Source organism: Muntiacus reevesi, chromosome 10 (assembly GCF_963930625.1).
Source record: "Muntiacus reevesi chromosome 10, mMunRee1.1, whole genome shotgun sequence".
Classification (NCBI taxonomy): domain Eukaryota; kingdom Metazoa; phylum Chordata; class Mammalia; order Artiodactyla; family Cervidae; genus Muntiacus; species Muntiacus reevesi.
Genome location: NC_089258.1, coordinates 11457659 through 11482815, shown reverse-complemented (window position 1 = coordinate 11482815; position 25157 = coordinate 11457659). Strand labels below are relative to the sequence as shown.

The 25157-nt window shown below is 36.8% G+C and overlaps 1 protein-coding gene across 5 annotated transcripts in view; it reads left to right on the top strand.

Moving 5' to 3' along the window:
- The window catches only part of AGTPBP1 (ATP/GTP binding carboxypeptidase 1), a 198361-nt gene that overhangs the window by 13467 nt on the left and 159737 nt on the right, over positions 1-25157 (top strand). For 4 of the 5 annotated variants that reach the window (XM_065947297.1, XM_065947294.1, XM_065947295.1 and 1 more), the window contains 2 exons: positions 16826-16890; positions 24976-25100. In XM_065947297.1, the coding sequence (XP_065803369.1) occupies positions 16859-16890; positions 24976-25100 (157 nt within the window). In that variant the 5' untranslated portion in view covers positions 16826-16858. Of the gene's footprint in view, positions 1-6625; positions 6713-16825; positions 16891-24975; positions 25101-25157 lie in introns of those variants that run through there. The other variant, XM_065947296.1, reaches the window with a different exon arrangement.

Genomic DNA, 25157 nt, shown 5'->3' with positions numbered 1-25157 from the left:
GACTCAGTTGCAGAGAACGGAATCCACTTGATGTGACTTAAGCAGACATGATTTATTTACCATGGCATACTAAACAGCTTAAAAAATTGTTGGTATGTATCAGTCTGGGTCCAGTCAAGAGATAAAAGGCATGTAGTAACTTAATAGGGAAAGAGTAAAGAATTATAGACCACTTGATCTTAGCCAAAAGGTTGAGAAGTGGTGCTGGGAAAACTGGACAGCTCTAACACCATACACAAAAATGAACTTGAAACGGATCAAAGACCTAAATGTAAGGCCAGACATTGTAAAACTCCTACAGGAAAACATAGGCAGGACAGAGGAAAACAGGCAGAACACTCATTGAAGAAATATCTTTTTTGATCTAATCACAGTCAGATACTAGGTATTTTGTATCTTTCAGAAGAGGTGATCCTTCCTAGGATAATGAAAAATAAAAACAAAAATAAACAGGACCCAATTAAACATAAGAGCATCTGCACAGCAAAGGAAAGCATAAACAAAGTGAAAAGACAACCCATAGAATGGGAGAAAATATTTGCAAATGAAGTGACTGACAAGGGATTAATCTTCAAAATATGCAAATAGCTCATGCATCTCTATGTCCAAAAGACAAGCAACTCAAATCAAAAAGTGGGCAGAAGATCTGAGTAGACATTTCTCTGAAGAAGACATAACAGATGGCCAAAAAGCACATTAAAAGATGCTCAACATCACTAATTATCAGAGAATTGCAAATCAAAACTACATTGAGGTGTTACCTCATACTAGTCAGAATGGCCATCATCAAAAAGTCTATGGACAATAAATGCTGAAGTGGGTGTGGAGAAAAGGAAACCTTCTTACATTGGTACAACCACTATGGAGAACAGTATGGAGGTTCCCTAAAAAACTAAAATAGAACTATCATATGATCTGCTCCTGGGCATCTATCCATAGAAAACCATCTTCCGAAGTGATATATATGTCCCAGTGTTCTGTGCAACTCTGTTTACAATAGCCAGGACATGGAAGCAACCTAAGTGTCCATCAACAGAGACTTGGATAAAGAAGATGTGGTACATATCTACAATGGAGTATTACTCAGCTGTAACAAAGAATGAAATACCACTTGCAGCTACATGGATGAGCCCAGAGATTATCAGGCTAAGTAAACCAGACAAAGACAAATATCGTATGATACTGCTTATATGTGGAATCTAAAAAAGGGTACAAGTGAACTTATTTATAAAACAGAAATAGAGTCACAGATGTAGAAGACAAGCTTATGGTTCCCCGGGGAGAAAGAGGAGGAGGGATCAATTGGGAGATTGAGATGGACATATATGCACTATTATATGTAAAATGGGCTTCCCAGGTGATGCTAGTGGTAAAGAACCCACTTGCCGATAAAGGACATGCAAGAGATGCGGGTTTGATCCCTGGGTTTAGATGATCCCTTGGAGGAGGACGTGGCAACCCACTCCAGTATTCTTGCCTGGAGCAGCCCATGGGCAGAGGAGCCTGGTGGGCTATTGTCTGTTAGGGTAGCAAAGAGTTGGACATGACTGAAGCAACTTAGTACATATGTACATATATAAAATGGATAACTAATAAGGACCTACTGTATAGTGCAGAGAACTCTACTCGATACTCTGTAATGACCTATATGGGAAAAGAATCTGAAAAGAGTGGGTATATGTATAACTGATTCACTTTCTTGTACAGCGGAAACTAACACAACATTGAAAATCAACTATATTCCAATAAAAAGTTAAAAAAGTATTGAGTTTAACAGGGATAGGAGCAGTGAGGGATTTACCAGTAAGAAGTCAAGATAACAGACAATACAGGACTAGCTGATATAAAGAGCAGTTACCAACCCTAGGGCTCACTGAAGTCTAGGTGTTGTTCAAGTAGCTAAGTTGTGGCACTGGAAGGATTTGCTGGGCATGTGCCCTCTTGGGTGCCAGGGAAAGCTCTTCCTGGGGAGATGACTTGTCAGAGGCACTCTGCTGCAAAACTGCATAACCCCCTGTTGGAGAAGCCGCACTTGCTGCAGGAGACTGGTGCTGGAGAAGCCGTACTTGTCGGAGTGGGTCTTGGAGAAGCTAAGCCTACTGCAGCCAAGTGGGCATGCCGGGACCAGGAACAGAATCCTTTTCCCCTGCAGGGTCTTTCCAGTGCTCTCTTAATAAAGCTTAATATCTTGCCAGCTGGCAAAGAAATTAGTATTTTAAGTCATTAATCTGTTTTCACAGTACAGGCAAAAAAGGTGATTTTGGAGAGAAGGGGCAATAACTCAATAACTGGCACAGGTATTAAGTGCTTTCCAGAATTGTTTAGACATTTAAAGAAAGGGACTCAAGGAGCAAACCTCCAAAACCTGAGTTCTGCACACAACTGAGAAACTCAGGGAAGTATTGCCTTTTTGAGTAAGAGGCCTGTGGTCTAATTGTGAAATTGCCTCTAGATCTTCATTGCTGTCTTAAAATTGGAAAAATGTTGTGATTAGGAGGCCATGGTAGTCAGGAATCTTCTTCTAATGCTTAACCAGCTCTAAAACCACACTGGACCTATTCTGGCCTGGACCAGTGCTGCCTACAAGAGACTGGACTAGCCTTTCCCAATTTTTATACCCTGGAGGATCCATGAACTCATTTTCGGGTCTCAGGTTATAGCTGTGATATTAGTGTAAACAGAAAGTTTAGATACAGTAATTGTCTGACTATCTCCTCTTCACCTCTCTTCACTTCTTTGGTGAAGGAGGGATCACCTGTCCTGAACTGTGCCAGACAGCTGCTACCTGATCAGGGGAGACGGACAGCAGGTTTGTAGTCATATATACTCACAACCTGGGGGAATGGCCCTTGGGAGTAGAGTGAGCCACCCTCTCCACCCCTGGGGGAGGATGTGATTAGTTTGAATAATTCTGAGGGCTAGCAGGGAACTGAAACTAGTTTTAGATTGAGGACTGAAAGGCATGCAACTGGTTTATACTGATAGTGGACCTAGCTGGGTGAGGAGCCTTTCCCATTGGCTATGGCAAGACTGGGAGAACTTTCCTTAGGCATTTGGGGCCCTGTGAGGCTTGAAGCTTTCAGAGCAGCCCTTCAAGTTTTAGGCCTTATGATACAGTACTCTAGGAATGATTGTTAATGCTTTTTTGATAGAGAATATTTTTTTATGCATCTATTTATTTTGGCTGTCTAGTCTATTCTTTTGTATAAATCTCCATCCCTCAAATGATACAAACTCTTACATGAATTAGTAATGCAGATAGGAAAAGAGACTTTTCTTTTTCTAAATTTCCCACTGTGTTTTTTCTTTTTACTTTATTCAAAGTAGGCCTAGGAGATTTACACATTTTTACTCCATAATGTATTACTAAAGTCTGGCTTGTGGTATATGGCTTGTATAAGAGTTTTATTTTTCTTTATTTAAGGCAAATAAAAAAGACTTTAACCAATCTTACTTGAAAAATAAACAGGTAGTTAAGCTTAGCTTACTTTTCTGAAGCTAATCTATTTCCTTTCTGTGATTTTTAAAAAACTCATATGGTGAAGATAATAATTTCTGTTAAATTGCTGGCTTTAGCTGAAATAGGATTTAATTTTTTTAAACTAGGCTTGGGCAGTATAAAAATATTGTAAGCTCATTTAAAAAATCTTTTTATGTGGTCAAATATTGTGGTTTAACATAAAATTTGCCATTTTAACTATTTTTAAGCTTAAAATTCAGTAGCATTAATTACTCTCATGATGTTATACAACAGTCACTACTGTTTCCAAAGTCATGACTCTGTTACAGACACTTTGTAACTATTAAGCAGTAACTCTCTGTTCACTTTTGCTCCCAGCTCCTGGTAACCTAATCTACTTTATATATCTATGAATTTGCATATACAGATATTTTATATAAATGGAAGCATGCAATATTGTTTCTGACTTGTTTCACTTAGCATAATTTTTTGAGGTTCATTCATATTGCAGCATGTGTTAAACCTCTTTATGCCTTTTAATGGCATAATACCGTTCCATTGTGTGTATATATCATGTTTTATTTGTCCATTTATATTTTGGTAGACACTTAGGTTTCTACCTTTGGGTGTTGTGAGCAATGCTGCCATATACATTGATATGTGATTATCTGATTCTCTTTCAATTCTTGTGGGTATATACCTAGGAGTAGAATTTCTGGGTCATATGATAATTCTATATTTAGCTTTTTGAGGACCTGCCAAAGTGTTTTTCTTTTTTTTTTTTTTATTATTTTATCAAAGTGTTTTTCATAGTGGTTGCTCCATTCCCATGAGTGATTTAGGAGGGTTTCAACTTGTCCACATTCTTGAGAATACTTATTTACTGTTTTTTCTTTATTATAGCCATCCTAGTGTGAAGTAATACAGTGATTTTGATTTGCATTTCCCTAATAACTAATGGCAGAAAGCAAAGAGGATCTAAAGAGCCTCTTGATGAAGGTGAAAGAGGAAAATGAAAAAGCTGGCTTAAAACTCAACATTCAAAAATCTGAGATCATGGCATCCGGTCCTATAACTTCATGGCAGATAGACGGGGAAAAAAATAAAAGCAGTGACAGATTTTATTTTCTTGGGCTCCAAAATCAATGCAGACGGTGACTGCAGCTGTGAAATTAAAAGATTCTTATAAGAAAAGCTATGAGAAACCTAGACAGACAGGTTTGCTTCTCAGACAGACCTAAAAAGCAGAGACATCACTTTGCTGACAAAGGTCCATATAGTCAAAGTTGTAGTTTTTCCAGTAGTCATGTGTGGATGTGAGAGTTGGACCATAAAGAAGGCTGAGCACCGAAGAACTGATGCTTTCGAACTGTGGTATTGGAGAAGACTCTTGAGAGGCCCTTGGACTACAAGGAGATCAAATTAGTCCATCCTAAAGGAAATCAGTCCTGAATAGTCACTGGAAGGGCTGATGCTGGAGCTGAAACTCCCAATACTTTGGCCACCTCATTTGAAGAACTGATTCATTGAAAAAGACCCTGATGCTGGGAAGGATTGAAGGCAGGAGGAGACGGGGATGACAGAGGATGAGATGGTTGCGGGGCATCACCTACTCAGTGGACATGAGTTTGAGTAAACTCTGGGAAATGGTGAAGGACAGGGAGGCCTGGTGCGCTCCAGTCCAGGGGTTTGCAAAGAGTTGGACTTGACCGAGTGAGTGAACAACAACAACAAACATCTTCTTTGGGAAAATGTTCATTCAGGTCCTTTCAGTTCAGTTCAGTTCAGTCACTCAGTGGACTTTTTTTGTTGTTGAGTCGTAGGTGTTCTGTATATATTCTGGATATTAAACCCTTATCAGATGTATAGTTTGCAGATACTTTCTCCCATTCTTTATGTTATCTTTTCACTTTCTTGACAATGTCCATCAAAGCCCAGAAATTTTAAAATTTGAAGTTCAGTTTATCTTTCGTTTTCTTTTGTTTCTTGTGCTTCTGTTGCTGTAACTGAGAATCTGTTGCCAAATTCCGTGTCATACAGAATTACTCCTATGTTTTCTTATAAGAGTTTTAGCTGCTTATATTCATGTTGTTGATTCATTGTCATTGAATGTTGATTCATTTTTGTTTCTGGTGTGAGGAGGAATTCTGCTTCATACTTTTGCCTGTGAAAATCCATTTGTCCCAGCAATAGAAGAGAGTGCTTTTTTTCTTTTTTTCATCATGGAGTGGACTTGGTACCCTTGTCAATAATAAGTCGGCCATAGATGTATATGTTTATTTCTAGACTTTCAGCTTTGTTCCATTGGTCTCTATGTCTTTTTGCCAGTACCAGTGTAAATTGATTTTAACTAGTTTTCATTAAAAACATGAAAATTGACAGTGCAAAAGAGCAAAGCTACTGAGAACCAGAAGCCAAAGTAATATTAAAAATGTAGCCTGTTAGCAATTTATATCCGAATTTGAAAAACTTGTTTTGCCCTGACTGGCATGATGAAGTTTAAATATAGGTGCAGGAGTTACAAATATATATATATATATATTTGCAGATATTTTCTCCCATTCTTTATGTTATCTTTTCACTTTCTTGACAATGTCCTTCGAGGCACAGAAATTTTAAAATTTGAAGTTCAATTTATCTTTCTTTTTCTTTAAATATATATATATATATATTTGTGTATTGATTACTTGATATTTTATGAAAAAGTTTTGTGCAATAAAGTTACTAGTTTTTAAAACTAAAAATAGTGGTTTATCTCTTTCATATGAAACTTGTTTTTGTTTTCTTTTGTTGAACTTGAAATAACTATTCACATTTCATTTTCAATCAACATGAGATAATTTCCTCCTTGCTCTTGATGCTTGTTAAATAGAAGATTCCATATACACATAAGAAATTGAAAACCAACAGCAAAATGTTCATTACCCTTCTGTGATTTGCAGGACACTACTTTTTGATAGAAATTTAGCAATTTTTAGGGACAGAGCAGGTAAGTCTTATCTTGAGTTTATAGTCACACTGCAGCACACAAAATTCTTCCTCCTCAGTCAAGCTCTCAGAATGCACAGATGATTCAGAGAAAGGGCCTCTCATTTACTCTTACTGTTTATTTGAAAAGAAAGAGAAAATACTGTTCAGTTTTACTTTCTAATTTTATTCCTCTAGGTCAGCAAGATTTGAAACTTGTTGATACCCCTTTTCACTCTCAAGTCCAAAGCAGCAGTAAGAGCATCCTTTGACATCCTTTGTCACGTGAGTTTTTTCCCCAGGAATCTCAAATTGTGTGCGTAGTTGCTCAGTTGTGTTGATCTTGTGCGACCCCGGGGACTGTAGCCTGCCAGGCTCCTCTGTCCGTGGAGACTGTCCAGTCAAGAATATAGGAGTGGGCTGCGATACCCTCCTTCAGGGGATCTTAGCAACCCAGGGATTGAACCCAGGTCTCCTGCATTGCAGGTGAATTCTTTACCGACTGAGCCCCCAGGGAAGCCCAAGGATGTTATTACTTGAAGTCAAAATGCTTTCTCTAGGTCTTGCAGAAAGTAGTAGTTGATTTTTTTCGTATGATAACAAATGTTTGCTAAGTTGGCTAGTTGCAGTAGACATTCTTCGTCCTCTGAGTGCTTAGAAAAACCTGGCCTTACCGTGTTTGTGAAAGTACCCCTGCAATTCACCACTCAGCTCTGACACACACTCGAGAACTCTTCATCCGCCAAGCCCTTGGATGTCTTAAGAGGACGTTTTCATTTCATCCCCCAGAGCTTTTGATTTACTAAGTATTCTCTGTGAAGAAAACACTGTGTTAAAAAGTCAGGTTTTTTGAAGGGGCTGGGGTTGTTAAATAAGAGTAGCTCATCCTCACATGGAGCCAGCTGTTGGAACATTTTCAGCACAGATGCTAACATAGTTCTTCCAAGATGGACCTTTTGTTTTTAGACAGGAAGATAAAACATCAGCTACCTGTCCTTCTCTGGCTTTGGGCAGCATTCTGTGGCAAAATTAAAAAAAAAATTTATTAATTCGGCTGCATCGGGTCTTTGTGCCATATGGGCTGTCTGTGGTGCCTCCCAGGCTTTTCTCTAGTTGTGGCAGGTGGGCTCCAGAGCACACAGGCTTAGCTGCCCCGTGGCATATGTGATCTTTGTTCCCCGACGGGGGATTGAACTTGAGTCTCCTGTGTTGAAAGACAGTTTTAACCACTGGACCACTAGGGAAGTCCCACAAAAAATGTTTTCTTGATTTCATCATTCAATCTGGACAGGAAAACTTGTTTTCTATTTATCACATGAGTCTTTAATATCACATGACATGTCAATACATTGACTTACTGTTATTATACTGTAGAACTTTAACATTTTCTCTTACTACATCTCATATAAAGCATTTCACTTGGCATAACTTTACATTCTGGAGATGCTGGGTTCTCAGCAATTGGAGTGATTTCCTTTTGCTAATCAGTGAAACTCTGCTGCTATATCACTTGCTACCTAAGCCTTTTCATTGTATGTAACTTTTTTTAAGCCAAAGCTTTATTGTGTTTGGAGATACCATTAGTACCTTTAATGTGTCAAATTGCTATAATTTGCAGCTGTATGTTTTGAATATTGCTAGAGCCATTACTGCACTTGAAACGTTTCACGCACAGAATAGAATACTGTATTCTGTTGTATAAATCTATTGATATGTAATTTTCAATACAAGGATGTGTTTTTTTGTGTGTGTCTCTTATTACACTAATTTAGTGAAATGACTTTGGGGATACAATTCTTCATTGATAATCTTACCAGAATTGTCCACTGACCTTCCGTTCATACCTCAGCCTCAAAAATTGCCACATTGGATTATCAGGCGTATTTGTAAATTACAAATGTTAATGTGTAAAGCATAAGGACATACTGAAGAACTAAATGAGAAAGTCACGAAAAGTCCAAACATTTCACAATGTAAGTCCCTTATAATTTATTCAGTTCACAATTTGGAATGTTCATCCCAATAGCAAGGTGTTAGGAATGGGCGCATCTGGGTATACAATTTTTTTCATTAATATTAAAATTTCCCTCCAGTTTTTCATTACAGTTGTAGAGCCTTTGCTCCTGTAAGGCAGTTGGCAGTGCAGAAGGGGAGTTTAGGGGAGGTAATTTGAGGAAGAGGCTGATACTCATCAGCCCATTATCTTCTCCGTGTGCCATGCAGTCTCCACTTATCACAGTCAACTCTAAGCAAATATACATGGTCCTTCTGTGTACTAGCACACACAGATGCTGTGTAATAAAATCATTAATTAGCTGCCACTGCTCGGTGCAGAAAAGTAAAAGAGAAGGAAAAAGAACCCCTTGTGTTGCATTTTGAACTCTCAAAGAATTCTAGCAACAACTTGTGGACCCCACTTTGAGAAACCCTGGACAAGGCTTTGGTATCTCCGTATACACTGCTGTAGAATGAAGCATGTCTAGGTTGGTTCTTCACCATGGGATCGGGTGGCGTTTGTGCGACTTTCAGTCTAACAAATTTCATAAACAGTGAAATTTAGTTTGGCAGGAATAAAAACATCTGGAACCTAACTGCAGTGGAAACACTTTTTTTTTTTTTTAAGCTTTCACATTCCTGTAGTACAGGAAGGCATGCTAGAGAGAAATTAGTGTATATACTGTGTGCCACTATACCATATCCACCATATTATTGAGTTTTTTTAAATGAAGACTTCTTGCTCATTTGTGTAGTAAAGTTGTCTCAAAACAAGTCCTTAAAGCACTTGTTTGTTCATTCAGAAATTTATTTACCACCTGCAGTGTGCTGGTACTGTACGAGGTACCTGGGGGACAGTGAGCAAAATGAAGATTTCTGCTCTTGTGGAACTTTAGTTCAGTGGAGAGAAATAAATAATAAATATCAATAGTACACATAAATTGCCTAGTTTAAAAATGATTAAAAACAGTTGCACCAAGATATTAGGTATTAAACTACATGACTTATGTGATTATATCAAGAAACTTGGGTTTCTGTCTCTTTTCCTCAAAACCTTGAGGAAATAAAGGAACTTATTTTGGTTGCTTTTGTAGTCACCAGTAGTGATAAGCTGTTGAGGGTCTGGGATGAATTAGATTACGGGATTGATATATGTGATGTCATGGGGGCATATGTTGGGGATTTGCAAGTATATGAAAATAAACTGTTCCTTTAAGAATTTGTTTTGACACCTGTTCATATATATGTAATCAGTTATTGAGTACAGTTTTCAAAGTGTTCTGTTACTTTTGAATCATCCTGTCATAGAATGCTGTAAGTGCTCTGGGAAAAGAGAAAAGTAGGTTGAGGTAAAGGGTGATGGGTATGCTGGGGTCTGCAGGTGTTTTTCAACATTAAGTAGGATGGTTGGGATAGGCTTTATTGAAAAGGTGATTGTGTTTTTTGAAAAGGTGATTCTTGATAAAGGATGTTTGGGAGTTGGTTAGTCATTGGGATATGTGGCAGAACATTTCAGGCAAAGGTGAGAGTGAGCCCGGTGTGCTGGTGGAAAGCCCAGAGGCCCCGCCAATGTGTCCAGAGCAGCGTGAGGAAGAGGAGTTGTAGGCAAGTTACAGAGAGAAGGGCTGGAGCGTTCCTCTAGGGCCCCTAATGTCATTTAAATTGTCAGCACCCACTGGACTTTGAGCAGAGTGATGACAAGACTTTTCTGCATTTCCCCCCCCTTTTTTCTCCAGGCTTTTAAAAGGATCAGTCAGGATGTTGTGTTGAAATAGACTGTAGGTGCCACGCATAGAAGCGGGCTGAACGGGGGCTGAATAGGGGCGGTGGCCCACCATGGTGCACTGATAGATGTGGAGACGTGATTGGAGTCTGATATATTTTGATAGTAGAATTGTCAGGAATTCCTGAAGGGTTGGATGTGGGGTACAAAACAGGAGTCAAGAAGGACACTAAGGTTTTGGACTGAGCAATTGCAGAGAGGGAATTGCCTCTTAAATACATTTGAGGAAAGCTGAGGTTAGAGCACATTGGGTAGGGAAAGGAAAGTCAGGCGGTTAGTTTTGGATATGTTAAGTTTGTTATATTATTAGAGAGCCAAGTGAAGATGTTGAGTAGTCATGAGACTCGAGATCACCAGCAAAGACAGTGGAGTTGAAAAGGCCAAGAGCTGAGCCCTGGGGCATTCTAGTAAAGGAAATTTAAGAAAGAGTGGCAGTGAGTAGGCAGAAAACAAGCTATGGCCATATAATAAAGTATTTATAAGAAGAAGGCATGATCAGTTATATTAAATGCTCTACTTGGAAGTACTTTCTTTGGCAGTACACGGTTGAAACTGTGTAGCCATTAATGTTAAATGAATGAATTTTGAGATTACAGTGATTTTCATTATCTTTTTAAAGTTAGTCAAGTAACAGAAATCCATGCTTTCTAATATTGTAAAAATATAGCAAAATGTGGTAGTTTATATAAATTACACATGTAATAAAATGACGTAGAACTAGAAACACATGTTGTATGAATGCAGATTCATGGCTTTGATGCTATGCTAGAGTTAGCATGAAATGTCATGTAACCATTGGGAGAAACTGAGAGGGAACACGGGATCCCTCATCTTCCCATGGAGGAAGAGACACCCAAGAGATCTCCCCTGGCCCTTCCCCCATGCCACAGTACAGTGAGAAGACGGGGGTCTATGAACCGCATACCCAGTTCTCACCAGACACCATAACTGCCAGCACCTTGATCTTGGATTTATAGCCTCTCTTGCATAAGGTCTCAGCGTCTTGCTTTGTCGTACTTGGTTGGCAAAGCCACAGACTTCATGAGATGCAGCATTTCTGCTTCTAGGTTCCTGCTCTTTCTATTACACCATACTGTAATGAAAACAAACATGCACAGCAAAAAGAAGGCTTTTCCTTCTCTCCGAAGCACTCTGGCCTCAGGATCCAGCAAGAAAAAGTAGCTGTAAAGGACATATTTGCTTAGTGAAATGCACTTTTCCCCCTTCTTTCATATTTCTTTTTGTTTGTTTTTCTCTTCAATAGTTGCTTGACTTAACATCCTTCTGTTGGTCCTATACAAGGAAAATACAAACTAACTGAGAATAGAAAAAAATGATTGAAGCATTAAATGTACAAATTACAAATCTGTTCCAGATATACTTACATTAAGTAAAATACCCTTTTCAGTAGAGATTTACAGTGAATGACTGTGCATTCTCGGAAGCTTCAGGACATCTAGGAAAGGGCTGAGAATTTACATCCGACCACAATTTGTAATGGATTTCTTATCACCATCTATGAGCTGTGCTAAGCATGCCATTAGTGTCATTTGTACAGGGAACTGATTTCGTTTGGGAAAAGTGAGAAGCAAGCTCTAGCCTCAATTCTGAGTTCATCACGACTTCTCAGGAATCTCAGCAGCAGTGTATTTAGTACAGTTTCAGAAAAGGAAATATGTTAAGGTTAAGGAGGCAACTGTTTAGAACTTCAGACACTTTTTTTTTTCTTTTTTTTTTTTTTACTGTATATATGTAGAACGCTCCATCTACAATGAGCAGTTGTGAAGAGGTTCTTCCTCAGGCTAATGTGGTCACAGGACTTGGATGACCCAGAGGGACAGAGAGGAAGCTTGAGGACTGGGGAGGAGGGCTTCCTTTTGACTTAAGTTGGAGACAAACTTATGAGACAGTCTGTGGGCCTGCAGCTTTTTCCTCCTGTCACCTGTCATAATTCTTCATGTAGACTTCGACGTTATTACCCAAGACCTCCTTGTCCCACGGATGATGTTTTGTTCTGCAGCTTCAATATTCAGGGGAGCATCAGAATTCAAAGGATAGGTAAACAGAGTTTAATCCCCAAACAACATCCTTCCGTGTTCTCGGGGGAGCCCATCCAGTGCCAGCAACCGAATGTTCTCTCAGTAAGCTTAGACATATAGTTTGACCTAGATTCTGCAACCTCTTTAATTGTCTGTCTCTCAAGCAGCACTCTGAGCAGAGCTGGAGGTGATGGCTGGTGTCCGGAGCCCTGTGAGAGCCTTGTCCTGCTTCAGTATGCTCGCCTGTGTCAGCATCACTGGTCCCTTTCCCCTGGGCGTCCCAGACAGGCGAGACGAGGCCCTTCACCTTGTGAGATGGGCTTGCTGTTAATGTAGTTTTAGAGAAAATCATACTACTTAACCAGGTAGCTTAATTCTGTTTATGGCAGCAATGATGCTTTTGAAAACATGTAAGATCCCCCACTTTTCGATGTATAATGATTCTTAATTAATTTGGAAATCAGAAAAAGTTACTTTGACTTTGTGGGCATTAAAAAAGTCAGTTAAAAGAAGGAGTAGTTAGCATTTAAAAATTTCTTATCTACTTTATTTTTTTTTAAATTTTTTTTATTAGTTGGAGGCTAATTACTTAACAACATTTCAGTGGGTTTTGTCATACATTGACATGAATCAGCCATAGAGTTACACGTATTCCCCATCCCGATCCCCCCTCCCACCTCCCTCTCTACCCGACTCCTCTGGGTCCTCCCAGTGCACCAGGCCCGAGCACTTGTCTCATGCATCCCACCTGGGCTGGTGATCTGTTTCACCATAGATAATATACATGCTGTTCTTTCGAAACATCCCACCCTCACCTTCTCCCACAGAGTTCAAAAGTCTGTTCTGTACTTCTGTGTCTCTTTTTCTGTTTTGCATATAGGGTTATCGTTACCATCTTTCTAAATTCCATATATATGTGTTAGTATGCTGTAATGTTCTTTATCTTTCTGGCTTACTTCACTCTGTATAATGGGCTCCAGTTTCATCCATCTCATTAGAACTGATTAAAATGAATTCTTTTTAACGGCTGAGTAATATTCCATGGTGTATATGCACCACAGCTTCCTTATCCATTCATCTGCTGATGGACATCTAGGTTGCTTCCATGTCCTGGCTATTATAAACAGTGCTGCGATGAACATTGGGGTGCACGTGTCTCTTTCAGCTCTGGTTTCCTCAGTGTGTATGCCCAGAAGTGGTATTGCTGGGTCGTATGGCAGTTCTATTTCCAGTTTTTTAAGAAATCTACACACTGTTTTTCCATAGCGGCTGTACTAGTTTGCATTCCCACCAACAGTGTAAGAGGCTTCCCTTTTCTCCACACCCTCTCCAGCATTTATTGCTTGTAGACTTTTGGATAGCAGCCATCCTGACTGGCATGTAATGGTACCTCATTGTGGTTTTGATTTGCATTTCTCTGATAATGAGTGATGTTGAGCATCTTTTCATGTGTTTGTTAGCCATCTGTATGTCTTCTTTGGAGAAATGTCTGTTAAGTTCTTTGGCCCATTTTTTGATTGGGTCATTTATTTTTCTGGAATTGAGCTTCAGGAGTTGCTTGTATATTTTTGAGATTAATCCTTTGTCTGTTTCTTCATTTGCTATTATTTTCTCACAATCTGAGGGCTGTCTTTTCACCTTACTTTTAGATTCCTTTGTAGTGCAGAAGTTTTTAAGTTTCATTAGGTCCCATTTGTTTAGTTTTGCTTTTATTTCCAATATTCTGGGAGGTGGGTCATAGAGGATCTTTCTGAGATTTATGTCGGAGAGTGTTTTGCCTATGTTCTCCTCTAGGAGTTTTATAGTTTCTGTTCTTACATTTAGATCTTTAATCCATTTTGACTTTATTTTTGTGTATGGTGTTAGAAAGTGTTCTAGTTTCATTCTTTTACAAGTGGTTGACCAGTTTTTCCAGCACAACTTGTTAAAGAGGTTGTCTTTTTTCCATTGTATATCCTTGCCTCCTTTGTCAAAGATAAGGTGTCCATAGGTTCGTGGATTTATCTCTGGGCTTTCTATTCTGTTCCATTGATCTATGTTTCTGTCTTTGTGCCAGTAGCATACTGTCTTGATGACTGTGGCTTTGTAGTAGAGTCTGAAGTCAGGCAGGTTGATTCCTCCAGTTCCATTCTTCTTTCTCAAGATTACTTTGGCCATTCGAGGTTTTTTGTATTTCCATACAAATTGTGAAATTATTTGTTCTAGTTCTGTGAAAAATGCCATTGGTAGCTTGATAGGGATTGCATTGAATCTATAGATTGCTTTGGGTAGAATAACCATTTTGACAATATTGATTCTTCCAATCCATGAACATGGTATGTTTCTCCATCTGTTTGTGTCCTCTTTGATTTCTTTCATCAGTGTTTTATAGTTTTCTATGTATAGGTCTTTTGTTTCTTTAGGTAGATATGCTCCTAAGTATTTTATTCTTTTTGTTGCAATGGTGAATGGTATTGTTTCCTTAATTTCTCTTTCTGTTTTTTCAGTTAGTATATAGGAATGCAAGGGATTTCTGTGTGTTAATTTTATATCCTGCAACTTTACTATATTCATTGATTAGTCCTAGTAATTTTCTGGAAGAGTCTGTAGGATTTTCTATGTAGAGGATCATGTCATCTGCAAACAGCGAGAGTTTCACTTCTTCTTTTCCTATCTGGATTCCTTTTACGTCTTTTTCTGCTCTGATTGCTGTGGCCAAAACTTCCAACACTATGTTGAATAGTAGTGGTGAGAGTGGGCACCCTTGTCTTGTTCCTGACTTTAGGGGGAATGCTTTCAATTTTTCACCATTGAGGGTGATGCTTGCTGTGGGTTTGTCATATATATAGCTTTTATTATGTTGAGGTATGTTCCTTCTATTCCTGCTTTCTGGAGAGTTTTAATTATAAATGAGTGTTGAATTTTGTCAAAGGCTTTCTCTGCATCTATTGAGATAATCATATGGTTTTTATCTTTCAGTTTGTTAATGTGGTGTATTACATTGATTGATTTGCAGATATTAAAGAATCCTTGCATTCCTGGGATAAAACCCACTTGGTCATGGTGTATGATTTTTTAAATATGTTGTTGGATTCTGTTTGCTAGAATTTTGTTAAGGATTTTTGCATCTATGTTCATCAGTGATATTGGCCTGTAGTTTTCTTTTTTTGTGGCATCTTTGTCTGGTTTTGGAATTAGGGTGATGGTGGCCTCATAGAATGAGTTTGGAAGTTTACCTTCATCTGCAATTTTCTGGAAGAGTTTGAGTAAGATAGGTATTATCTCTTCTCTAAATTAAAAATTTCTTATCTACTTTAAAAACAGCAATTTATAATTGTAATTTTTGTAGATAATCCTAAATATTTTTTTTTGTAATTTTTGTAGATCATCCTAAATATGTTTCCTCTATTATAATTGAGTTTAAAAAAGAAAAAGGTCATGTTTATTTAGTTAAACGAGAAGTTCTTTGTTACTGTAGTACAACACCCAGAATATCTATATCTTCTAAATCTATTATATTAAACAATTTGAAGTCTCTTTTTTGGGGGGTATGTTTGTTTTCCTTTAAATATAGCATTACTAAACATTGCATAAGGATGTAACTTGTTGAATTCGCAGTAGTTTTTAAACTTCTTGTTTAAAAATGCCATGCCAACTAATAAAAAATATTAAAAAAAAATAAAATAAAATAAAAAGAGACTACGAAAAAAAATGCCACAAAATTCTGCTTCAGTAATAAGCATCGATATGTGAAATTAAAAGATATCCAGGTTTTTTTTTTTTTTTTTGGGTGAATAGTTGTAAAATAAATCTGAAAAATTATAGAAATTGTGAATAGAGAGTTAGGATTTTAAATCTCTTTTCTTTTAAATTTCTTTTCCCTCTTGCCCTCCTAGCCCAGGGTGGTAATTGCTTCTGCAGCTGTTTATCTTGAGCCTCCCTAGACTTGCTAGCCTTGCAACATCTGTGTAACCGACTTGTATTTTAGATCCCTTATATTAAAAAAGATGTAAGGTTTTAAAATATATAATATGTACATTCCAAAGATGAAACCTCTGTTGGTTGAAGGAAGATATGCATAAATATATTAAATGAAATGAGAGATTTTTGAGAAGATTTTGCTCTGTCTAAACGATTTGTTGTTAATTAAAATGTTTTCATACAGAAATAATCATACATATTTACCAGTATTTGACTGCTGTGTGAATGGTGGACAATACACATAGGATTGTGTATTGTGACACAATCACAATACACATCATAGGATTGGTTTGAATATTTTAAGGTGGAGTATTAGAACTGGAAGGATAATTTGAATTGTCTCAAAAGAAATCTTGGCTCTATAGTATAAATTATGTTTTTACACTTTTGTAGCACTTGGATTTTTGACCTTTTACTGACTGATTTTAAGTGGTTTAATAGGCACACTTTGCACTTTGAAGTGACCTGCCAGAAGCATGTGAAACTCAAACATCATCCTGTGGTTTCCAGTCTTATCTTGTGTTGCCCATAATAAAAACTATCAGTTGTATGACTTTTATGGCATCTAATATATAGAAAACAGAATTGTGTGTTTAATATCATCATTTTTTTCTTTTTTAGATTATCTGCAATGGTGAAATGAAGTAATTCAAGATGAGCAAGTTAAAAGTGATACCAGAGAAAAGGTATTGTAATTTTAAATACCAGTATGTATAAACTATAGACATAATACATGAAGTGATTGTATGAAACTTTTTACTTTAAAATATATTTATTTAAATGCAGCATCTTATATTTATGTTATTTTGTTAATGTTTGTTACTGTTTAACTTTTCATTTAAAGCAGGAGTTAGCAAACTTGACACATGGGCCAAATCTGACCTACCCTTTGTTTTTGTGTGTCCTGAGTCATTTTTACATTTCTAAATGGTTGGAAATAAAAATAAAAATGTGATCATATGAAATTAAAATTTCAGTGTACATAAATAGATTTTACTAGAACATAACATTTTGTATATTGTATGGCTACTGAATTTTTTTCCTTACGTAAGACTTGATCAAAGCACGTCAATTTCCATAGAAAATTTATTATATATTTTCTATCTTTAAAGGCTTCTATGGATGCTCTTTTTAGTTTATTTTTTGCCCCCTTTCGATTTTTTTTCTCAACTATGAAGTACCTATTAAACATGTTTATGTACCTAACTCAGTGCTGGATCTGGGAGAGAAGAAAAGAAACATAACACTTAATGCAGTGCTTTGCAGAAAATGAGTGTTGAGCACATTCTAAAGAAGTAAAATGAGCCCTATTCTCTTTCTACATGAGGCTTGTAACCTGATGAGAACACCTGAACAAATGCAGTGTAGGAGTTTAACCAGTATATAGTGAAGTGTTAACTTTTGAGATCCATAGAGTTTTGTCTTTCTAGCTTTCTTGTTCACATGTCTGTACTGCGAGAGTTCTGCCTTATCCCGAGCTCTGACTTATTGACTCATCATCACTTCCTCTCTCGTGAAGTGAAAGTCGCTTAGTTGTGTCCAGTTCTTTGAAACTCCATGGACTATATTGTCCATGGAATTCTCCAGGCTAGAATACTCGAGTTGGTAGCTGTTCCCTTCTCCTGGGTATCTTCCCAACCGAGGAATCGAACCAGAATCCCCTGCATTGCAGCTGGATTCTTGGCCAGCTGAGCTATCAGGGAAGCCCCTCTCTTACCCAGTGTAGGATCTATTGTTCATCATTCCTGTCTTGCAAGTACTCTGAAATGTTTTTACCTTACTTTTTATTTTTTCATCACACATAACTGACAAAGTCTTTTTCCTGGATAGACCTTTACTGAGTATGAACTAACTTAGAAGATAACTGCTAAAATGATGATTGATAATCAGCCTGAACTGAGCCCAGCAATCTTAACTACTCTGTTTCTCTATGAAGCTCATTTTCTCAATTTTTGGAATGATTGTTTTATACTTTTCAAACCTTTGAAATTGTCAGATGTATGTGTATATATTCTCAGCAGTTGACCTAATCTTATGATGTCTTAGAGATAATACAATTTATTGTCCTCATATTTCTTGCACAAAATTTGCTTGCTCCCGTTTATTTGATTCTATCCTTTGCTTACCCTCCTGTTACTTTCTGCTACAAAGGATGTGTCTCTTTTTTTGGTCTTTTAATCATTTGTATTTTTCTCTATTGAATCTTTAATTCCTCCATTGCATATCATTTAAACCAATCTGGGCTTTCGCATATTTAGACTGTGCTGTTCTGTTTCTGGGCTTCCCTGGTAGCTCAAGCATAGTACAGTACCGTTCTGTTACTACTCAATTTATCTGATTTCCTCAAAGGCCAAAACATTTAAAATAGCGTATAAATGCAATCTACATCTCATTTCACACTCTCCAATCACTCTTGTTTAGTTCCTGCCTTATCCACTATAACAACAGTATGTGTTAAGGTCACCTATGAATTTTTAAACTGCTTTATTGAAATATAATCATCTTATAACAAGCTAAACATAGTTTGATAAGTTTGGCTTATGTATATTGGTTAAATCATTATCTCAATGAAAATAATGAACATATTTATGATGCTCATTAACTAGGAATGGAATGGTTGAACCATATGGTAGGTCTGTGTTTCTTTTTAGGAAACTTAACAATGATCTGTTTTACAAAGACATTAATACCATGTTATAGTCTCTCCAACAGTGTATGAAAGTTTTACGTATTCTCACCAACACTTGTTATGGTCATTGTTTTTAAATTCTTACGATCATTCTTTTAAAATTGTAGCCATTCTAGTAGGGGTATATTGATATCTCATTGTGATTTTAATTTGCATTTCCCTAATGGCTGATGATGTTGAACATCAATTCATGAGTTATTTGGTGCATTATCTTTTAGCATATCTTTTTGGTGATGTCTCTTTCCAAATCTTCCAATTTTTGAAATTTTAGTGTTTTAATAATTGAATTTTAGTTTTTTTTTGATTTTATGGATTCAAGTCGTTTATCAGATAATTGAATTTCAAGCATTTTCTTTCAGTTGCACTTTTTTTCCGTCATATTTTCTTCCTTTCTGTGGGTTGTCGTCCCTTAATTTCTCTTTCTCTCTTTAGTATTTATTTATTTACTTGGCTGCATCAGATCTTAGTTGCATCACGCAGGATCTTTCCTTGTGTCACATGACTCTCTAGTTGTAACGTGGGCCTCAGTTGCTCTGAGGCCTGTGGGTTCTTAGCTCCTGGCCCAGGGTTCAATCCTGAGTCTCCTGCATTGCAAGGTGGATTGTTAACTGCTGGGCTACCAGGGTAGTTCTTACGTAGTATCTTCTAAGATGAGAAGTTTTAAATTTAGGTGATTTTCATTTGTTTATTTGTTCTTTTATGGATTATGCTTTTAGAGTTGTACCTAAGAAATATTTGCATAACCCATATTATCAATATTTTTTCTTATGTTTCTTCCAGTTTTTTATTGTTTTAGATTTTACATTAAGGTCTCTGCTCCTAGTTGGGTTAATTTTTATATGGTGTGAGGTGTGGATAGAACATTTTTTTTGGATTATATATATCTGATTATTCAGCATCATTTTTAGAAAGACTATCCTTTCTCCACTGAGTTTCTTTTGTACCTGTATCAAAAGTCAGTTATTTGTGTAAGTGTAGATCTGTTACAGTCAGTTTTGTTCTGTTGATCAGGATGTCTAGCTTAGTACCTGTGCCTTACTGCATTTAATTACTGTATAAGAAGTAGTTAGAGAAATAGTTCTCTTCCAGTTAGAAGAATATCATTTTCTAAACTTACATATATAACTATTTCTACAAAGGAATGATAGTGAAATTTCCATTTTTCATTGTCCTTTGCTCAACAAAAAAGAAAAAGTTTTGTGTTCAGTATTTAGAAACCATAAAAATGTGATTAAAGCAAAAGTAGTAAAAATATATTAAAGAGTTAGAAATGAGGAACAACCATTTCTGAAAGATAATGTGCATGTTTTGGAAATAACAGCATATTGTTTGAAATTAAATCTTATTTACTAAGAGTACTGATTAAGTTTAAAACTTCTGGTATATTTTAATGAATTTCTCGCTGTCAGATGTTTATAGCTTATTTATGAAGACATGTTTGTTACCTGTATGCAATTTACATTTTATTATGAGAAGGTAATAAAATTTATTTGCAATGTGAAGATAGTTTCTTTAGCCCTTGCACTTGCTTGGCGAATTATTTGTTGCAGGACAATATGTATATACCATTGAGATTTTTGTAACATATAAAAAATTTATTTTTTTAGGAAAATAGCTGTAAGACTGTATGTAAACTCAAAGAATCAAAAGCAGTCGGAGACCACTACAGTGAAACAAATATTTGTGATATTATCTTTAAAATATACATTGGAAAGTTAACTTGATTTGATATACTCCACATCGGTCACATTTTCAATTCCAGTATGTTCTAACTATCAAGTAATTAACGTTATCAGTTATAAATGTAACCTCCCGAGGTTGGTTTTGGTCTCATTTTGATTCACCTAAAAATAGGGCACGGGAGGGACGATAAATTCTTATCTGAGTCTTTTTATTTAACAGTTTTCTGCTTTGCTGTGTAGCTCAAATTTTTCATTGAATAGCTGTATAGCTTTTTTGTTTGTTTTTTCTCCTTTATGCTTGGATTTACCAAAGTCTAAAAATCATTGACTCAGTGGTAAAGAATCTGCCTACCAAGAAGGGGACACAGGTTCAATCCCCGGGTCACGAAGATCCCGGGAGAAGGAAATGGCAGCTCAATCCAGTATTCTTGCCTGGGAATTCTGTGGACAGAAGAGCCTGGTGGGCTACAGTCTGTGGGGTCACAAAGACCCCAAACAAACATTAAACCAAAATAAAAAATCATTCAATAGGTAGAACTGCCCTCTGGTGTTCACCCTACAGTTCTCTCAACATATCAGTGTCAACAGCCTCACATTTTTAGAGTTGAGTTCCAGGTGGCTTGGAATATTTTGTTCAGTTTTTATTCTGTCAGTGAGAAAAGTTAAAAATAGGGGAATCAGTTTGCTCATGTTCTTAATTTCCATTTGTTTGCCTTCCTTCAAAAAATTCATGCATACATCTGTAATTTGTAAGAGCATGATTCTTAGAATCACTTAATTGCAAGCTGTTTTATTTTGGTAGCGGTGTAATTTAAAAATTTAAGTTACTGACCAAAAAAACTCTCACTTTGGAATGGAACAGAAGATGTGTTATGATCAATGTATTTCGTCTGTTTTTGGATTTTTTTAGCAGTAGATGTTTTATTGTCTACTGAAAAATGCTAACAGATGACCTTAAAGAGAAATATTATTGGAGAAAACAAACAAAAACCCCCCTAATTATTAAATTTCAGAATTCTGCTTTCCATAATGCAAATTTCCCTTACATCTAAGTTATAGAATTGTTTTTAAAGATGTATTTGCTCTCTAGTGTTCAGACTCTGGTGTCTTAATACCATTTCTTACCAAAAAAACCCAGGGCTTTTTGGAGAAAGGGTTGATTCTAGATCAGAGCACAAAATGTACAAGAAAAGCTTGGAACAAGAGTTCTCAAACTTTGGCTAAGAATCCCCTTGTGTTCTTAAATTAATGGAGACTCCAAAAAACTTTTGTTGGTGTAGGTTATTTAATCTATTGATATTTACCGTATTGTATACATAATATGTTGCCATTTGTATTATGATATAGCAATATAATTATGTGTAATATAGTAATACTACCATATTATAAATTAAAATTGAGAAATTATTTCATTAAAAAATAAACCCATTACATTATAACATTATTATTATTGTATGTAATAATATTTTTTACTAGAGTAAGTTGTCAAAATAGTTAGAAGGTGGCATTTAAAATTCTTTTTTTTTCAATTTTTTCAATTTTAATTTTTTGGTCATGCTACACAGCATGTGGGATCTCAGTTTCCCTACCAGGGATTAAATCTATGTCCCCAGTTTGGAATCCTGGTGTCTTTAACTACAGAAAGTGAAATGTTTTATTAAATTTTTGCACATTTCTTTAATGTTTGGCTTAACAGAAGACAGCTGGATTCTCTTGTCTGCTTCTGAATTCATTATATCATATATATCAATATACATATTATATATGTTGTTGTGCTCAGTCATGTCCGACTCTGCGACCCCATGGACTGCAGCATGCCAGGCTTCCCTGTCCTTCACTGTCTTCCAGAGTTTGCTCACACTCATGTACATTGAGTCAGTGGTCAGTGGACATCCTCTGCCGCCCTCTTCTCCTTTTGCCTTTGTCTTTCCTAGCATCAGGGTCTTTTCCAGTGAGTTGGTTCTTCATATGAGGTGGCCAAGGTGTTGGAGCTTCAGCTTCAGCATCAGTCTTTCCAGTGACTATTAAGGGTTGATTTCCTTTAGGATTAATTGATTTGATCTCCTTGCAGCCCAAGGGACTCTCAAGAGCCTTCTCCAGCACCATAATTTGAAGGCATCAATTCTTTAGTGCGCAGCCTTGTTTATGATTCAACTTTCACGTTAGTACATGAGAAGCTTTGACTATATGGAACTTTGTTGGCAAAGTGATGTCTTTGCTATTTAATACTCTTTATCTCGTTTTGTCATAGCTTTCCTTCCATGGAGCAAGCATCTTTTAATTTCATGGCTGCAGTCACCATCTACAGTGATTTTGGAACCCAATAAAATCCGTTGCCACTTCTACTTTTTCCCCTTCTATTTGCCATGAAGTAATGGAACTGGATGCCATGATCTTAGTTTTTTGAATGTTGAGTTTCAAGCCAGCTTTTTCACTCTCCTCTTTCACTCTCATCAGGATACTCTTCAGTTCCTCTTCACTTTCTTCCATTAGAATGGTATCATCTGCACATCTGAAGTTGTTGATATTTCTCCCCGTAGTCGTCATGCAAACTTGTGATTCATCTAGCCTGGTGTTTTGCATGATGTACTCTGCATATAAATTATGCAGATATCTGAATATTGACACACTTTATTACACAGTTTCTAAAAATTATATTTATTAATATCACCATTGATTTTATCATGAAATTTTTAAAATAGGGGAAGCTGTCGAGGTCATGATAGTAGATCTTTGTTTTCCAAAATTCTACTTTTTCCTTGAATGTTCAGATTTAATCATTGGTAACAAATTTATCAACTGTTTCCTTGAAATGATACTCATTTTGTTTATTTCCAAGAAAATGTATGCCAAAACACCCCAGCCTGAATAATCATTGTCAGTTATTTTTTTTAAAGTAAAAATGATGTTCTGTGAAAAAAGTAACTTGTTCAGCTTGCAATTTGAATAATTACACAAGTGTTTTTCCCTCAACATATTTCACTGTGTAGCTGAAATGTCTTAAAGTGCATACAGAATGTTAAAAAGATGTGTACTCATAGGTGAAACTAGGATTTTTGTTTTTAACTGTGAATGTATATTGGTGAAGAACACAGTGACTATAATTTGGTGTCACTGTCTTGATTGTATCGTGTGCCAACCCTTTACCCACCTTTGCCTTCAGACCAACAATGCAAATGTCAACACTATGTCAAAGGTGAATAGTGTCTTAGTATTTTTATGAAAATAGCTTTTGACCCTGCAGGTTTTCTGAGAATCTCAAGTACTCAGAGCTTTGTGGAGCACAATGAGAACTGCTGGCCAGTAAGAGTCTTGTCATATCAGAAGCCAGGAAGCTGTCAGAGACTGGGATCATAACTGAGGGCCTGGGGAGTCCACATGCAGAGTCTCCCACTGATCAAAGATGGGGCAGTTTGAGCATTAGTAGCTATAGTGGATAAAATGTGTCATATATGTCTTAATCTGTGAGTAATATTGATACATGAAATAAAAATACTTCATTGATTCCTTTGGGAGGATTTTTTGAAACATTCTAATGCCCAACTCTAAGTCTGCTGCTGGTCTTAGTTGAACACAGCAGGCCTGGTCCTGCCCTGGTGATTTGACGATTGTGACAGCTCTTCCCGTGGGTATCTGCACCGTTCATTATCTTACTCCTTTCAGGCCTTTCCCTAAATGGTGCTCTCTCAAAGTTTATCCTGACTACGCTGTCCAAAATTGCAGCCATCTACCTCCTTGCCCCTTTTATCCCCACAATCTGCTTTTCTCCATAGTGCTTCCCACCACCTTAGTACTATTTATATAGTTATTTAGACATTTACTTTGTCTCAGTAGAATGTTCATTCTGAGGGGCAGTAACTTTTGTTTGTTTTGTTTACTGTTGACAATATCTAGAATGTACATACTGTCAAATGGTACAAATGGTACAAATTATAATGAATGAGAATAAGGAAGAAAGAATGTGGGAAGAGAATCAGAGAGGTTTAAGGTGCTGGTTGTGTGAAGATAAGTGTTTCCTCCTTTGACTTTATAATAGTTGTGAAGCAGGGTGCTAATGAAAAGTGGAGTCGGGTGGAAGGGATGGTTAGAGTCTGAGGAGAGCATAGAATGTGTAAAAGTCTGCTTGTGGGGGGACTGGAAAGGTAAACTTTCAGGATGTGATGGAAGACTGCTTGGCAGGGTTGAATGCACCTTCATGGTTTTTTGAAATAGAATGTTTCTCACTTATATCAACTGAATGTTTGCAATATTAAGCTCTAAAACAGAGTAAGGATATGTGACTTGTGTAAATGCTTAATGTTTTTAGAAGGGTAGTATTTTGATTTAACAACTGATCTTCATAGTATTGAATTTACAATTGATGTAGAATGTGCCCTAATTTAAAGTAATATTCTTTTTAGCCTTACTAATAACTCTAGAATTGTGGGACTCCTGGCTCAGCTGGAGAAGATCAATACTGAATCTACAGAATCAGATACTGCCAGATATGTCACATCAAAAATTCTTCATCTGGCTCAGAGCCAAGGTAAGCTTTCATCTCTTCTGAAATGCTTTCTTAATTGCTTAAAAGTAGGTGCTAAAC